The following is a 17,831-nucleotide window of genomic DNA, read 5'->3' as shown; positions in this document are numbered from 1 at the left end:
TTGTAATTGAAAAATAAAACTTCATAATTTAACTTTAACCAGACGACTTAATATAAAGTCGTCCCTCCAGAAGACTTAATTTAAAGTCGTCCGGGGAAAGCAAAGTCGTCCAGAATTTTTCCCAATTTTCTGGTCAAACCTTGCTTATCCCGGACGACCTTAAATCAAGTCGTTTAGCTGGACGACTTTCATCTAAGTCGTCTGGAGAAAGTTAAATTTCAAGTTTTATTTTTCAATTACAAAACTAACCTAGGACGACTTACACGTAAGTCGTCAAGTTTTCATAAAATATTGAAATTTTAACTTTCCCAGAGACGACTGAATTATAAGTCGTCCAGAAATAGTCAAAGATCTGACACGATTCGGTCAAATGCAAAACTAGCCCGTTTCTCGTAGACGACTTATATATAAGTCGTCTGAAGTTTTTTTTTTAACAAACAAAGCCGGACGACTTAGAATTAAGTCGTCCCTTTTAATTTTCAATTGCAAAAGTGACCTCTTTAGACGACTTACCTTTAAGTCTTCTGGACGACTTAATGCTAAGTCGTCTGCGGCAATGTTTATTGAACTTCTTCATTTTCTCTATGTTTACTAATGTGTTTTATTTTGAATATTTGCAGATGATTTTTCAGTTACATGCAGTGTATGGAGAATGGTTGTTGAGAGATTTCCGTTGGGATTTTGTGGTTGATGATCTCAAAGGAGCAAGATTGTTTTTATTGAATGAAAATTCAACACATGCTGAACTTGTTGCAATGGCTCAAGAAGATTATAACCTGGACATGAGAACATGTGTGGCATTTCTTTGTCAAAGGTGGCAAAGTGGACTGTGTGGTTGATTTGGAACATGCAAAGTGTGATTGTGGTGTCTATGGAGTGGAGAAAATACCTTGCTCTCATGCTGTAGCTGCTGGAACACATGCTGGTTTGCATATCTCCACACTTGTATGTCCACTGTACTCAAAGAATTATCTGTATGCAGGATACTCAGAGAATATATATCCTATCGTGTCACAACATATTGAGAAACGAGAATGCTTTCCTCCAGAACTAAAGCGTGGTCGGGGGAGACCGAAGAAATCAAGATGGCAATCTTGGTTGGAGCTATCTAGGATGAGAGGACACAAACCCAGGAAGAAACACAGGGCACGGAGATGCTCAAACTGCAAGGAAACTGGCCATACGAAACCACAATGTACACAACCAGTTGACTAGTTGTCCAGACGACCTAAATTTAAGTCGTCCAGTCTTGATTACCCGTCCAGACGACTAAATTTTTAGTCGTCCAGTGTATTTTATTTTTAGACGACCTTCTACTAAGTCGTCCAGTGTATTTTATTTTTAGACGACCTTCTACTATCCCTTCAAGTGTATTTTATTTTTAGACTACCTTCTACTATCCCTTCAAGTGTATTTTATTTTTAGACTACCTTCTACTATCCCTTCAATTGTATTTTATTTTTAGACTACCTTCTACTAAGTCGTCCAGTGTATTTTATTTTTAGAAGTCCAGTGTAAGTCGTCCAGTGTATTTTATTTTTAGAAGTCCAGTGTAAGTCGTCCAGTTGGAAAACCTTCCAGACGACTTATAATAAGTCGTCCAAACCTTCTAGACGACTTATTTGTAAGTCGTCCAGTTGGAAAACCTTCCAGACGACTTATAATAAGTCGTCCAAACCTTCTAGACGACTTATTTGTAAGTCGTCCAGTTGGAAAACCTTCCAGACGACTTATAATAAGTCGTCCAAACCTTCTACGGTGTAACAGCCAGTAATTTCTTTGTTCCACAAAGAGTCCATCAGCACCTTAAACGCGACTCTCCCCCATGGATAATTCTCAAACCGTTCTAAATCCATCACTAGCCTTGCCAGAGTAGATCGTGTAGCGGTTGAAAACTTTCTTCCTTCAATGAATCCAGTGAAGATGGAGAGGTACGCGAGCCGCTTGCGATCTTCCCTGGACCAATCCCCGCATCTCTTCAGTGCTGCTATTATCTGATCAGTAGTTGGCCCAGCTTCCAGATGAACTCCCAGCATCCCCCAGAAAGAAACCATCTCTTGGGTAACGTCACATTTTGGTGTCTCAAGGTCCTCGATGTACTCGCAGTTTAGACCAGTGAGGTTTTCAAACTCTAACAGTGAAAACCTCAAAGGTTCTGGACCAACGAGAGACCACATCTCATACTTCTTCTTAATGTCCAGCTTGAAACTGAGCATGTAGTGAACCAGCCTTGAAGCCCAACCAAATCCCTGCTCCTTGAACTTGATGAAAACTCCCAAACTCGACTCCTTGAACTCTTCAAATTCGTCATCAGTAAGAGCTTCCCTAAGAGCAGTATGCAACTTGCTGTTATCCGTATGATACGAAATGCTATTGTGGGCTTCTGGCTCTTCCCCTGATGTGTATAACCTACGGGGGAGTTCTGGAATATCCATCCTTTTTGTCTGCAAAATAATCAAAGACAACAATATAAGTCCAGATGACTTAGTAGACGACTTATAATTAAGTCGTCTGGAAAGTCGTCCAACTGGACGACTTTCCAGACGACTTAAATTTAAGTCGTCTGGAAAGTCTTCCAAATGGACGACTTATATTTAAGTCATCTACTAAGTCGTCCAGTTGGAAGACTTTCCAGACGACTTAAATTACTTACAAGTCTTCCAGTACAAAGCGGACCTGATTAGTCGCAGAAGGAGTTGGAGTACTCGTCATTGCGGTTATAGATCTGAAAAAATAAACGTGAAACGGTGAGAATGAGTAAATTGATAGAGACAACGTTTTATGTTCATCTTTTCCTCGAGATTGATGACTTACCGGCGTTAGGGTTTACAGAGAAACGGCGCTAAGGTTTACAGAGAGGAAGCGGCGGCGCTAGGGTTTAGAAGAAGCGGCGGCGCTAGTGTTTAGAGGAAGCGGCGGTGAGAACGTTGGTGACCACGGTGGCGAGGGCGACGGTTTGTTCGGAAATAGTGGAAGCGGCGGCGCTAGGGTTTAGAGGAATCGGCGGCGCTAGGGTTTAGAGGAATCGGCGGCGCTAGGGTTTAGAGGAATCGGCGGCGCTAGGGTTAGAAGAAGCTGCGGCGACAACGGTGAGAATGAAGTGAGATAGATAGCCGACGTTGAGAACGATGGTTTGTTCGGAAATCGTGGGAATTCGAAATCGCCTTTGAGAGAGAACTGTTAGGGTTTCTGAATTTCGCGAAAAATGAAACAAAAAAAAGAAAAAATCACCTTATATATTGGGTAAATAATCCGGTTAGCTTTAAAAGTACATTGGTAAACTTTAAGGTTTGGTCCGGTTTAGACGACTTATTCTGGCTGATAATGTACAACAGACGACTTAATATTTAGTCGTCTGTTTTCAGACGACAAAATATTAAGTCGTCCTAGACCCTAAAATGAACCCCTAAACTAAAATGACTAGATTAACTAACTAACCACGTTATAAAATCAAATTATACTTAAATAGTGTTTACTATACACAGAAATGAACACGCATAAGTAATTTTAAAAATTTTCAAAAACGGTTTTAATGCTTTCCAAAATCTAACCCTAAGAACACATACAATACTACAACATATGTTGATGAAACATAAACTAAAGAATATCATGACTCACTACTTTCACTCATCTATGCTGAAAACAATTGAAATTTGTTATATCTTAATTTATACCTCCTAAGACATATGTTAATTACATAATTCCTATTTTTCACTTATCAAAATATTTTTTACAAAATTTTTAAATTATGTTTAAGACTAACTGTCCAGACGACTTTCAGTTAAGTCGTCTGGACGACTTATTTTCAAGTCGTCTAAACAGACGACTTGCGAGGGGTAGAAACGTAAAAAAAATTCCGTTTTTTTGTTTGGTCACAAGGGGATAGTTGTAATTTCAATAGCTTTTTAGGTTACTTTTGCCTTTGATCCAAGTTGGGGTATTGTTTTGGGTTTGACTCCAAGTTTTGAGTCACACTTGGCAATTCTCCCCATTTTTTATCAATGTTTACACTTTACAGTAGCTTGGCTCAGGCTCATGAACAGAATAAAATAGTGATACATTAACCTTCGTGACATTAAATGCTAGAAGTAAAATGTGAGAATAATAGCAACAAAAGTTTGTAGAAAACATTAGACCACCTCCATCCATTAGGACCTGTAATGAATTCTAATGATTAAATTAAGAGTAAATAAGGTGATTTGGCACGTTTAGAACCTTGGTTAGTGGAAATAAAATTTTCCTCCTCCAATGGAAGAACCCCATAGGGTTCTCTCTGCAACACGTCTCCTTTCCATCTTTTTTTGTCATCCTTGTGATTTAATCATCGCATGCATGCATTTCACAAACTAATTTATTTCCGAACATTCATTTTTGTACTCTTCTTCATGATGGTGATCATATTGGTGTGTTAAAAAGACGAGGTTCTGTTTTCTTTTATCATCAATGGGGAAGTGTTGAAGACAAGGAGTTGGGCAAACATCAGCTTCTGTACAGACTTACAGAAACAAGCACCACAAAAACTAGCAGTGTCATACGGCCCTCAGCGTATTTAGGACAGGACAATAGACTGTCATGTCTACAAAACGCATTCTAAACTATCTACCATGAATCTATCAGCGTAAATGGAGAAAAATTCAATTGCCACCAGGTTCATGATCGTGTACTATTAATACTTTTAGAGAAGGAAGCAAATGTTGACACAAGTGTACATATCACACACATAGTTCCAACTTCAATGTCTAAATGCTGCTACAATAAAATTAAGACAACCATGCTTCTCCTAAACAGCAAAATATGCTCGAGTCTACCAACTGGTAAATTATTATCACACTCCAAAACTATCTACCATGACTGTATCAACACAAATGAAGTACAAACGATAAGTTTGGATACTAACTTGATCATAAAGTGTGAATTAATCTATATAAGTACACCTTGAAAAGGGCAACACTTGGGAACAAAAAAAAAAAAAAAAAGAAGCTCTCTCACCTACGTGAAAAGCCACCGCTTCGCTGGCTCTGTTTCATGAAAAGAGCCCTCTCTCTTTCCTTCTCAACCCTCTCCCTCTTCAACCGCTCTTCCCTCAGCTCCTTCAAGCTCTTCTTCCCACTCTTCTTCTTAGATTCACTCCTACGTTCACCATCCTCCTCCTCCTCCCCTTCACCACCAGCTCTATCTTCATACTCACGTTTGTTCTCAACGTACCAAGGAAGCTTCACTCCTTTACAAGCAACACCGTACCCCAACCTATACTTCTCCTCATCCGGATCCCCTGCCCTCGCTGTTGCATCTTTCGCAGAGGCTCTCGCGGTCGCAGCAACTTCTTTCCTCACCTTCTTCCTCCTGTGATCTTCCTCCTCCCCAGGCTTACCAGCATCCTTCTTCGGTGTTAGCTCGATGGGGTCGAAGATCTTGATCCTCCTCCTCCTCCCATTCACGAAATCGAAAGGATGATTTTACCTACCCGAGAAAGAGATCGAAATGAGATTCGAGAGAGAAGCAGAGTCTTCGAGAATGGAAGAGAAAGAAAACTGATTTCGCACAAACGAAGGAGAGAGAGAGACATTAACGTGCGTTCCAATTACAAGATGACACGTTAGGGTGTCTTACTGATTCTAAAAGGCCCACGTTTGGCAGTGGTTCTCTGTTTATTTAGCATTTTTCATTTATTTTTATTTTTGCTTTTGGTTAGAATCTGTATTAAACTACCCCGATGGAGGTGCTTTTAGATCTTAAAGTTTTTGTTTGTTGGTCAAATCTCAAAGGCTAGTATATTAAAACATCCACATTATCGAAGAGTTCTTAAACATGTTCTCAATCCCACGAGCTTTTATCCATTCTTATTCGATCCATTCTTATTCGATTACAGCCAACAAGAGTAAGTTGAAATAGAAAAACTCACATTCATACAGCATAAAAAAAAAGAGTAGTTTTTTTTTGAAAAGTTTTCCCACATATTTGTATTAGAAAAACTCACATTCATACAGAAAAACTACTATTCCAATGTTTCAATAGTGCTTTAATTTTTTTTAAAATAAATCAAAATAATTTTAAAATTAAAATATCAGCATTAATATATTTTTATTAGAGATTTATATAGAGATCTGATAAGTGATAATGGTACTCTTAAAATTCCTTTATAAAATAAAGAAGTACAGTACATATTGATATTGGTTTGCCTCTGTGATATCCATAAGAGTCACGACGTGTGTCCTATAATTGGCTACGAGACAAAGTCAAAGACCATAAGACCAAGAAAAGAAAAAAATAATCAAAGGAAATAGCAAGAAGAGAGTCTTTTTTTTTTTTTTTTTGGCAAATAGCAAGAAGAGAGTCTAGAAAGCGAAGACTTGGTGGGTCAGCGTGGAGAAAGGGTCAACACTGTGATAGAGTGACGTAAGACAAGGGCTTAGTGAATCCACATGCCAGCTCAGCATCATGATATACACTTCAACTTCTAATAATCACACTCATAAATCATTGGACTATCTGAGATGAGAAAACAGTAAAGCTTTCGCTTTAATTCACCACCTTTGACAAGTTATCTCAATTTCTCCATTTTTCACTTAATTACACTAATTTTCTTCATTTTGAGGTATTAAGCTAATAGAAAAAATCTTATTATTATAAAAAAGAGTTTGCTCTCTCCTCCTTAGGACATCTAAGATGTCACATAATAAATTTGATTTACTTCGCGCTAACACGTGGCACAGAAGACTAAAACTCGATACGTCTTTTCTCCTCCTACATATCTCTTACATTTCAGTTGTAGAGTCTCTCACAAGTTATATACCTCTTCACATTACCATCCTGTTACAAAGCATCTGTTCAACTTCCAGACACTTCGCTATACCTCATCTCACTCCTATTTATATCCCTCAGATGTTAACTCAGCAATCTTTTTATTAGACGTCAAAAGATCAGCAAAAGAAAAAGACAAAGTTACAAAACCAACAAGGGAAAAGGAAAATGTTCCACCAAGACCATTCTAAGAACACCGGACTTGTGTGAAGTACAAATATCGAATAAAAGTTCGTGCCAAATCCACAATAATACAGTACGTTGGTTTCTTCTATTGTTATAATATAAACTTATTTTTCCAATCAATTGTTTTTTTAATTCAGGACCCAAACTTCATTTTGTTGCGCGTGTCAGAAGACCGTATCTCCTCGCATCGCCATACGAGTAAGTCTATAACTGCCAAGTTAATGAACATCATTAAACACTTATGTATATAAAGAGATCCATTGCAGACACCACATACCCTGGCACTACACTAAGAACCTTAAAAAATAACTTAGGTTATGGTGAAGATAAAACATAGCGGAATTGGTGAACCTTGAACCGGGGAGCCGAGTAACTACAGAAGAATCGTCTTGGCACAGGCGCTAGCGCATCTAACGTTACCCACGATGCATGTGACTCCTTATCAGGTTCGTACTGCTTACGTAGTTTAAAACCAAGTTAGTGTAACAATTTCGAAGATTAATGCAGACTTATATAGCCCATTAGAAGTTATAAGTGTTCCAGACTTATTGTAGTCTACGCAATACTTTCCATTTAGCATCCTTGCGTCTGAGATGAGATGATGTATAACCTATTTACCAGTCCATAATATACATATTTTATTTTCTATGTTGATACATCAAACTCAGCACGTTCAGCACGTTCAACTTGAATGTTAGCACGGTCAACAAAACCAAAGCAGCCACCCCCAGTAGGTAGGTGATTGTAGTTGTGTAGACATAGATATTGACTTAACAAAAAGGTTTATTATTGTGTTGAGAACTAAAAACATGGGCATAATTATTTTCTCCTAAGATAATAAGCAACAATTTAAAAGACGCGGAGTAGGAAGACCGTTAATCATTCGAGGTACCGAGATCACTGCTCAAATTATACATAAATATATAAACTATCAGACTGTAGCAACACCAAATGCTTTATGATTTCACAAGGATGTGTTTCGACAAACATGGTCGCTGAGATGGACCACTGTCCATGGCTTTCTGATAGTTATCTCCCAAATCCTGGCACACTACAGAACATGCGTCGGAAAAAAAACATCGACGCAGGTACACTCGCATTGTCTCCAGGAATTGATATTATCTTCAAACTAGACCATAATCTTGAAAACTTGAACTTTCTATGCTCTGCTAGAAAGCCAGACTGTAACTGTGAAGTTAGTGCACATCAATAAACACTTATATGTATATAACGAAATCAAGGATGTTAACGCTTTCTGATTGTTAAGTCACAATACTTAAACATTACAGGATCGGCTAGATAGCTCGAAAATTGCGAAAGGCACTTTGTTTGCAAAAGAAGCAGCCTCGAGTCAGTAGACCTTTGACAAACGCTGGTAAATATTCGGGTTGCCTTACCGTTTAAAACCAATGGTCTAATCTATGCATAATAACATTCTGACGCTAAGCAATGAAATGCAGCTGCGCCTTCAACCAGCTCGAGACGTGGACGTATGTGACCCGTACTAAAACTACGTTATTTATAACAGCTTTATCTACATCTAAATGTCACTATGCAAGTACGTTGTCCACAAGTTAATATAGAATCTCTTATATAATGATAATTAGCAAATTAATGAAATTATGGGTAATTATATATTAACAAATCTAACTAATTATTTATTAAGGGTTATAATGATTTTAAACTCTTTAACTTTTAACAAATAGTATTATAAATATTTCTGAATTATTTTCCATTTTTTTCTGAAATTATCCAATAACTAATTTTGATTGTCCTAAAAATTTATCTCTATCTTATGTGATACATATATATATATATATTAAAATACGGCCAGTTTTATATTACTAAACCAAATATAATATAAACATATATATAATATTTTAATATTTTAACATTTATCGTTAATATTTTTAATTATTCCCAAGATAGTGATAATATCAGATAAATCTCTATATTTATTAAATTTATAATTGAGCACAAAATAAAACTCAATATAAAGTTAAGGAGATTATGATAAATCAACAAATTTACTTATTAGATATCAGTATAGTTAATACTGAAATAAACATAAAATAAAATTAAAAATAAATATTATAGAAAAACTACGTCCGGGCCGACCCTAGTATACAAATAAAAGTAAGTTTCTCTCATGTTAGTTGAATTTCTCAAATTCTAGCATATTGTATTCGTCTCGGTTTAATGTATATACAAATTAATAAAGACGTGTTCTTAATACTCAATGTTTTAAGAAACTGGGCTGAAACCAAATATGTAAATAATTAGTATGATTCGTATTGTAAACTTACAAACATAACTGCGGGCATCATGATTTTCCTAATTTTATGTAATATAAGTTAATCAAAATCACATATACAGCATCTATCTATCTATATATATATATATAAATATGTTCGCTTCACTCCTGCTTTTCCACGTGGAAAGTCGATACCTGACAGGTCGACACGTGTCCCGGCTGTATTAAACGTAGCACTTCATTTAATCTGAGAATTTGTTGGGCTTTTATCGTTAGGGGAATATCTATAGTATTTTGGATACTACTTTCTGATTATGTATGCGGTCCGTGAGCCCGACCTCGATAACCCTAAATCTAATGAAGCAAAGAAACGTAGGTCATCTCTCTCCTTCTTTCTGCGGCGCTTGGAAACGTCTAAGCTTCTTCCAAATCTCTGAAACGGTTCGAGTTGAACTTTTACATATGCAATTGTCATATCGGCTCTTTGAATCACTTTTGCATCTGTTTTGTTTTGTGAGGCATAAAGAATCAATCTTGAGGAACATCGTCAATGGATTCCGACATAGTGGAGATCGCTCCTCCTGCGTTTGCTTCGGGTTCGACAACTCTAGAAATCCAAAAAGGTTAAATCTTTATATCCTTTTTCGTAGTTTATGTACCCATTTTCGTTGACTTCCTTAAACAAGAAGATCCAAACTCGTACTTGAGCAGTATCTTATAAATCTTATCAACTCCAATGATTGTGCTCCAGAAACAGCGCTCTTACAATGTAAATTTTGGAGTACAAGCTCCTTCTTGACTAGGTAATATGAGAGAGAGTCCTCATTTCGTTCATAACTAATTTGACAGCTTTGTGAATCGTGGTTATGTAAAATATAGTATTATAGATGATCTTTGGTCAAAACAATTTAAGTGACTTGACTATACATGACTTTCATTATGCTAATTACATATTTAAACTGTTATCTTAAAGCATTGGATATGTATCTCATGCATTCATGTGTCTGTTGTGAGTTTTCTAGGCTGGTGATATTTTTGCTTCAGCCTATAAAAGTGTTACCACTCAACAGAGGTAGATAGAATCATAACAAGTGGGTGAAGACGCTCTCGAGGCTCTTTCTGCAGGAAGTACGAGATTTGCGACTGTTTTACCTTTTAAGTTGTGTTTTCTGCAAATAGCCTTACAAACTTTCCTTCTTAACAGGAGAAGTCTATTGATCCAACAAAGCAAATAAAGCTTCCTCACTGGGCTGACGAAAAGTCTATGGTGTTCAAGAGGATCATATTTTGCGCAACTAGGGAGATATCTTAACACGATAGTTTGTCATTGAGGAGTTTGTTGTTGATCCCAACTATGGGGAGAAGGTTAACTTCTTATTTTCTACTCTTAGTTTCTTAGACATTAAAAGTGCAGCATTTTTTCTATTGCAGGAGTTTGACTGCTTTCTTAATGTATATAAATTTCCTCGCCATAGACGCTTGCAAGTTAGAGTCTAAATTCTATATGTAGTTTATACGTTCTCATCTGCATATGTTTATATTTGACGTTGGTTCTGCCTCTATTGTTTTATTTTGTTTTGTTGATCTACCTAGCCAAGAATATTTCTACATGGAATGATTTGAAGAAAAATATATATTTATACTAAAGTTTGGATTGTGATCTAAAATAATACTCCTGGCGAAGATACATGTATTTTATTATCTTCTATTTTGGTGAAAGATTAAAAAGTAAATTTCTTAAGATAGGTGAAGCTTTTGAGGTCAATTGCTATCCTTTCAGTTGAGATCTTGGCGGAGAAGCTCAATGATGACTGAAGTGTTCATTATTTCTTGATATATGATTGATTCTGGTGTTTTTCCTTCTGTCTCATCATCATGAATTCTATGTATTCTTTTATAAATGATAACCACATGGAACTGTAGCCAGTTCTTATGTATAATAACCAACAGCAAATGAATTATTTATGAATTTCCTATCTCAACTAAAAAACTTCTCTAAGTATGCATATATTAAGCTGGCTAATTTTATATGCCATAAATCAACTTCGCAATCTTGCATACTCACTGCAAAACATCAAATTCTTCAAATAACAATGAAATAATGTCCGCTAGCGTGGATAGACCACCATAAACAAAGTCATTTTTTTTATTGAAAATAAACTAAATATTTACAAATTTGTATAGAAATTTAAAATAATTTAGCAGAAAAAGGTTGAACGATTTTTCTACATGATCTCAAACCTGTTAACGATATGAGATCTTAATCATTTTAATAGGCCCGTTTGCAGGCTCTCCAATTCCTTTCGACAATTGGTTTTAATTTATAAGCTGTAGCCGCATTGTTTGGGACAAACTTTCCTAATATTTTTGACATCACCATTAAAGACAAGGAGAGGCATTATGATTTTCTTTAAACGTTTTTTGTAATGTTCTTATCTCTAATCACCAGTCTTTGTCCATGTAAAATAGCTAATGTGTATGAATCATAGATATGTAAAAGGCTAAGCATTCTCTCCAAAAGTAGCACTAAATTAAGTTGTTGATTCTGATTCCCTTTAATGATATTGACTCTGAAGAATTCTTCTGTGAAGTTGTTGAATCCACTTTGCTTACGATTGGAACCGGGGACTCTACCTTTGGATTTGCATATTAACAATCATATATCCGTAATGAAAAATATAAATGTAACGCATCCCACCCGTAGTTAGTGTCATAAACCAATTATATTAATTGAAAGTAAGATGGAAATAATGTACACTATATTTGGTTTGAAGTACATTCGTACCAAAAAAAATGTATACATATTTGGTTTCAGCTCAGTTTCGTAACTTTACATATCCACAATACACAATATAATACTAAGTTATGTGAATGTTTTATTCGAAACAATTAACAATAATATTTTGGTTATGTATATACAAGAGATGATAAGTTTTACGATTTATCTCTACTTAATTCCATTTTAGAATCGGCAATACATAATACTTGGATTATACATGACTATAGCCTATATATAGGAAACTAATACATGTTTTTAACATAGTAATCTAGGTCTCATCTCACTTCAATTCACATTTCTTAATAAAAGCATATTTGAAAATTAAGAAATGATGATTAAGAAGTTGTGTCGTCGAATCATAAGGTTTAAGAAAAGCAACGTGATTAAACATGGTCGGTGAAACACAGAAATGTTGAGAAAAGCTAATTGCGATTGTTCATATTTGTGCTCGTAAAATGAATAGTCTTTTGTTAATTCACCACTAGTTTGTGTGAAACGCAATGCTAATGTAATGTTGCACATGTCTCTATTGGCATAACTTAGAAAAACGTTGTTGGATTGATTCGTTGTATACTATAGTATAAAAAGACAAAACAGGATCGATATATATGCTTTTGAGTTTTGAGACGATGGATCAATAGTCATCTAGAAAGACAAATTGATCTATACAAAGCTCTAAATGTGAAGACAAATTACTCACATAGTCGACGAAATATTAAAAAATAGCACGTGACTTAATCTAACGCAATCAATTACGTACATTCATATTCCCAATTAAACATGTTTAAATTAAAATATAAACTGTGTGAAAACGAACACAAGCGCTATAATAATAATAATTAAATAACAAATCACAAAAGTTGGTTCTTTCTTAAAAAGCGTCACATAATGGATCCAATACTTTATATTTAAAGAAATGTCACTGTCATATAAACCCATCCAAGAAATAAATAAAATATCATTATCGACATCCCCAGAAATTAACGCACGTGTTTCCAAAAAAATCAAAAATCACAAAAAGAGCCCGTGTATTTGTTGTGCTCGAAGATCCGGAAAAATCAATAAACGATGTATTTTATGATCTTATGAATGTCTTCCAGCACGTCAAGTGTGGACATTATCCAAGATTCTGTCACCTCCTAATATTTTTTCTATCAGTTCATTATTTGCTAATATGGATCATTTTTTTTGGAGAATTCAGCCAAAGATGGATGACCATCAGTTTGCATGGATTTTATGGTATATTTGAAAAGCCTGAAATAACAAAGGTTTTAGTAATCTGGATATTGATCTGAGGGACACTCTTCAATTAGCTGAATTAGAATCATCACTTTGGACAGAAGCACATGTGGGAAATGACCCAACGAGGGAGCTTTCGGTACAGACCAGTCCTCCCCTAGCAACACCAGGTCGATGGTGCTTCCTAGATGGCTCATGGAAAGATAATGACTTGTTTTCAGGGCAAGGCTGGTATACTACTTTACCGGGGTTTGATGGTCTGTAGGGGCAATGAATGTAAGGGCATGTCTTTCACCCCTCCATTCGGAGGTAGATGCATTGATTTGGGCAATGGAATGTATGAAGAATTTAAGACAGTTGCAGGTAACGTTTGCAACGGATTGTTCTCAATTGGTGAAGATGGTTTCGGAACCAGAAGAATGACTAGCATTTGAAAGTTATCTAGAAGACATCAAGCTTCTTAAAGGAAGTTTCCTCAATTCAGACATCGTCCATGTATTTCGGACGGCGAACCTTCGGGCAGATAGCTTAGCACTCAGTGCTAGGAAACAACCGTCATTTATCGTTCACATGGATTCGGAGTTACCGATCTAGTTTACAGAGTCAACATGAGTCTGTGAATGCTTTGGTGTCAAAAAAAAAAAAAAAAAACCCGAGTCTGAAGAGTGTGTGCCAGTTGGCAACTAACCAACATTTGAAAACACCCATATATAAGACCACCATTATCGGGCGATCCTTAGCAGGGTTTTTAGGTTAATGAGTGATTTATTTAAATAAAAAAAAAATTAAAGCCTTGTAACCGATCCTTAATTAGCCATTTCTGATATCGATCTTTACAAAGGTTATACAACCACGTGTCATCATTGAGGGAAGACGAAAACGTTGATGACCGATGGCGTTCTACAGATCTCTACGAAAGCTAGCTGAAACCAATCCCCTTAAAAAGGCCAGATTATTTTTCCAGCTTCCGGCGGTGGAGCCGTTTCTCCGATCGCACCGTCGTTTCCGCCGCGCCGCTCCCACATTACATGCACAGATTGCCTCCCCTTTCCTAATGGTTCGTCCCTCTCCACGGACCTCTATTCCTCTCTTCTCCACCCTGGAAACTGCTCCAGTCCGCGACGCCTCTTCACTGGCGAGGAAACAGCGCGTCTTGAGGAAGGTCAAGGCTCTGAGCGTTAGATTGATGTGGGTTAGTTATTTACCATTGTGTTCATTAGTTAATTCAAAGCTCTGAGTTTGATGTGAAATTCTGGAAAAATTGTGTAGTTGTAGTGATGATGGTAGAGTTCGAGGATGGAAATAGAGAGACTTTGCCTATTCTAAAGAGAACCATGTCAAGCCATTGCTAGAATTGACTAATCCACAACACAAGTGAGTCTTAATTTCAGTGAATTATTTTGGTATGAATTTATTGGACTGATATACAAATGCTTATAGTCACCATTCTTTAGTGGGTTTTGTCTCATTTTGGGGATAAAAAAGTCTTCACACTAGTGTTCTGTTATGATCTGTCATGGCGTATCTAGTTCTTAACCAAGCAAACTGCTAAATGTTTGGAACTTTGGCTCTGTATTTTAGCTCTGTATTTAGGTTTTCTCATATCACTGGTGAAGGTATAGAAGTTGACTGTGTTGTTAATTATGGCAGGGACTTTTGTTTTTCTATGGAGTGCCTTTGGCTCACACCCTTTGAGCTCTCGACTGAAGCTCCTCCTCCTGTATCATCGTCAAGCAACCAGTACTTGTGACTCTCATTGAGGTATGTCTAACTCTGGGAACTCACATCTTCCGCGAGGTAGCCTTGCTGGGCTCGAGCCGATGAGTTTCATTACCTTGGCAACACCTCGTCTAGGAGTGAGAGGTAGAAAGCAGGTTCTATCCATTTCCTGTTATAATAATTGGAACTCATCAATTGTTTAGTATGATGTTAAAACAGTAGTTCTTTGGTCCCTCCCATTTTGGAATTATGAGACTGATCATAGAAGAAATTGTAGTGTCCACTCTAGCTCAACCCCCATAGCGATTTCCGAGTAAAAAGAAAACAAAATTTTCTTTGAGGTTATGATCTCGCTAAAAGAAAATCAAAATGAAACAATTGTTTGTAGAGATTCACTAGAGATGTTTTTGGCAGTTCATATAATTTTAAAAAAAAAATTATAAGAAACCTTAATTAAGAAACTCTCATTGGACCACTTAAAATGGGAGTTTCTTAACTAAAGTTCTTAGGTTACTTTTATTAATTAAAAACTCACTGAGAAACCTATTTGGGGTGATAGGGATAATCATGCTCTAAATAGCTTCTTTCCACTTTCAGTTTCTGCTCAAACAAAAACACTTCACTTCATCATTATCTCCCAGGTGCTTCAACAAAAATCCAAAATCAAATGCATTATCCTAATAACAGACCCGAATTATCATCCGGAGCTCCATCTCGGGATCGCGATTTGACCCGGTATCCGTATCATAATCAGGAGCAGCTGTCACCGGAGCAAGAACTCTCCGTCATAGTCTCCGCCTTGCAGCATGTGATCTCAGGGGAAAACGAAACGGCGCCGTATCAGGGCTTCTCCAGCACAGTGATAAGCGCGGGAATGCCTCCTTCGGATTCCGACGCTTGCCAGGTGTGGCAGGATTCTGTGGAAGCAGAGCAGTGGCATGGAGGAGGAGGAGGAGGAGGATGGGATTGTGATATGGATGAATATTTGAAGATGATGATGGATTTTGGGAATGGAGATTCTTCGGATTCAGGCAACACTATTGCTGATATGTTCCAGTGATTCTTCTTCTTCTCCAACTTTGCTCTTTCGAGAATTGTATTTGGTTCATAAAAATTGAGCTCTTTCTTGTTTTAGTTGAAGAAGAGAGTTGACACTGGAATGACTTTGTTTAAAGTGAGCAAAGAACATGTAATTTATTACTAGTGCATCAATTTTTGTATTTTAATATGTTCGTCTCATAGTTCAAACTAAACGAGGACAAGAAATAAATAAAGAGGTTAACTGATAAGAACTACAAAACGAGTTGTAACATTTAGTTATAGCTGAGCAAAAAAAAAAACTACTATAATTGATAAGAACACAGAGAAAGATGTCTCTTCTTCTACAAAGCGTCGCGTGCAGAGATCCGGCAAACAATGGCATCTTCGAGAGAGGATATCCCGAGTTCTTGGCTAGTTATCTTGTAATGCTGAAAAGAATCAATGTCGCTGATTACTGCTTGTATGAACAAACGAAATAGGGCATCTACATCAAAACATTACCTTTAGCATATGGGCTTGATTAGCATGCGTCTTTAACTCCTCCAAGTCAATCTCCTTCCCGTTGATCAATTTAGCCACCTCCTCCATCTGAGTTTTGTATCTCAGAATATCTCATGGTTGATAGAAACAAAAGAAAAAGTAATTAACATGAATTTTTTCAGATGATGACCTCAAGGGGCGAAGCATTGAATCGGGCAGCTAAGATGTAAGTAGAGCAGCTTTCAGATATCCCACATCGTTTCAATGATTCCGTAATCTAGTTTGGAGCAAGAAATGAACAACAACAACAACAACAACATTAGATAAGTTGCCTGTAATGTATTCTTATTTATATATATATATATAATTCACTAAACCTAAGAAACCTTGATTAATGAGAAACTCTCAGCACACAACTATAACTCACAACAGCTATAACCAATAGCTAAGAAGGCTCGAACAACTCAACTAGACCCAGTGTGTCACAAGCAAGCGTTTGTTAGCTTACATGTTTAGATCCAGAGTAGTTGTAAACGAGCTCAGAATGAAGAGTTCGGGTAGATAAAGAATCGCGTGATTTGGAGACGAGTGCTTTCTGAGCAGCAGCTAAGAGAGGGAAAACGTCTGGTATCTGATAAAAACAAAACCCGTTGATAAGATCAAGAAAACTAAAATCGTTAAAGAATGTTAGGAAAATGAAGGAAAGAAAAGAACTTTACGAGTAATGCATTGAGAAATGAGACCTCCAGCTTCAGAGTTCCATCTAGAATCGAACTCAAGAGCTCCCTGAACAACAACAATAAAACTCCCAAAATGTTTGTTAACAAAATCGAGAATTTGAAGCAAAACAAGGAAGATAGTAATGGAATCGGAGAATATTGTCTAAAAAACGTAATTTAGAGAGAGAGAGGGCATACTTGGAGTTGGTGACATCGGAGAAGAGAGACACAGATAGAGTGTTCTCACGGTCGAGATGGAAGACCTTCATAACTCTTTAAGTCGGCGGCGAAAAAGCAGGGGGTAGTTTAGGGTTTTACACCGCCGGAGTTGGTGACACAGATCCGGCAAGTCAATACACTATTCAAGATTAATGAAAAACAGAAAAGGAAACGAAAACAAACGCGCCGGGAAGGGGTCGAACCTTCGACTTTCTGCTTAGGAAACAGACGCTCTATCCACTGAGCTACAGGCGCTTGTTGTTATCTTAATTCTATGATATATATAGTGACCACATGAAAATGCATTAGACTGTCTCAGTGTCTCTTATACTACTAACATTGGAGTTTCGTTTTATCAAAAATTTGAAGGGTACTCACAAAGTCACAATGATGC

At 36.8% G+C, this 17,831-nt stretch overlaps 2 protein-coding genes and 1 non-coding gene across 3 annotated transcripts; all 3 read right to left on the bottom strand.

Annotated features, from left to right (window-relative positions):
- Positions 1-4,123: 4,123 nt before the first annotated feature.
- On the bottom strand, positions 4,124-5,456 carry LOC125580868 (the record flags this gene model as incomplete). The annotated part of the gene is made up of 1 exon (XM_048746116.1): positions 4,124-5,456. A coding segment is annotated over one exon (471 nt), but the record flags the coding sequence as incomplete, so codon positions are not given.
- A 10,788-nt stretch (positions 5,457-16,244) lies between these two features.
- On the bottom strand, positions 16,245-17,583 carry LOC111202041 (EKC/KEOPS complex subunit TPRKB-like). The gene is made up of 6 exons (XM_022694471.2): positions 17,417-17,583; positions 17,219-17,285; positions 17,008-17,130; positions 16,690-16,776; positions 16,521-16,607; positions 16,245-16,447 (listed from the first exon to the last, which is right to left on the bottom strand). Exons 1-6 carry the CDS (start codon positions 17,485-17,487, stop codon positions 16,361-16,363), a joined length of 522 nt encoding a protein of 173 aa, XP_022550192.1. The 5' UTR covers positions 17,488-17,583; the 3' UTR covers positions 16,245-16,360.
- Positions 17,584-17,619: 36 nt separating this feature from the next.
- TRNAR-CCU lies at positions 17,620-17,692 on the bottom strand. The gene has a single exon. It is a non-coding gene; the product is annotated as a tRNA-Arg (tRNA).
- Between the last annotated feature and the right edge of the window lie 139 nt (positions 17,693-17,831).

The sequence above is a fragment of the Brassica napus genome, chromosome C1 (genome assembly GCF_020379485.1).
Source record: "Brassica napus cultivar Da-Ae chromosome C1, Da-Ae, whole genome shotgun sequence".
NCBI lineage: Eukaryota > Viridiplantae > Streptophyta > Magnoliopsida > Brassicales > Brassicaceae > Brassica > Brassica napus.
Note: the sequence above shows the minus strand (reverse complement) of the source record. Positions and strands in the feature narration are given on the sequence as shown.

Coding starts and splice junctions, on each gene's coding strand:
- LOC111202041 (XM_022694471.2), bottom strand. CDS start 17,487: ATGAAGGTCTTCCATCTCGACCGTGAGAACACTCTATCTGTGTCTCTC. Junction 17,286..17,416: donor TCCGATGTCACCAACTCCAA/GTATGCCCTCTC, acceptor GTTGTTGTTCAG/GGAGCTCTTGAGTTCGATTC. Junction 16,448..16,520: donor ATCAAGCCCATATGCTAAAG/GTAATGTTTTGA, acceptor GATTCTTTTCAG/CATTACAAGATAACTAGCCA.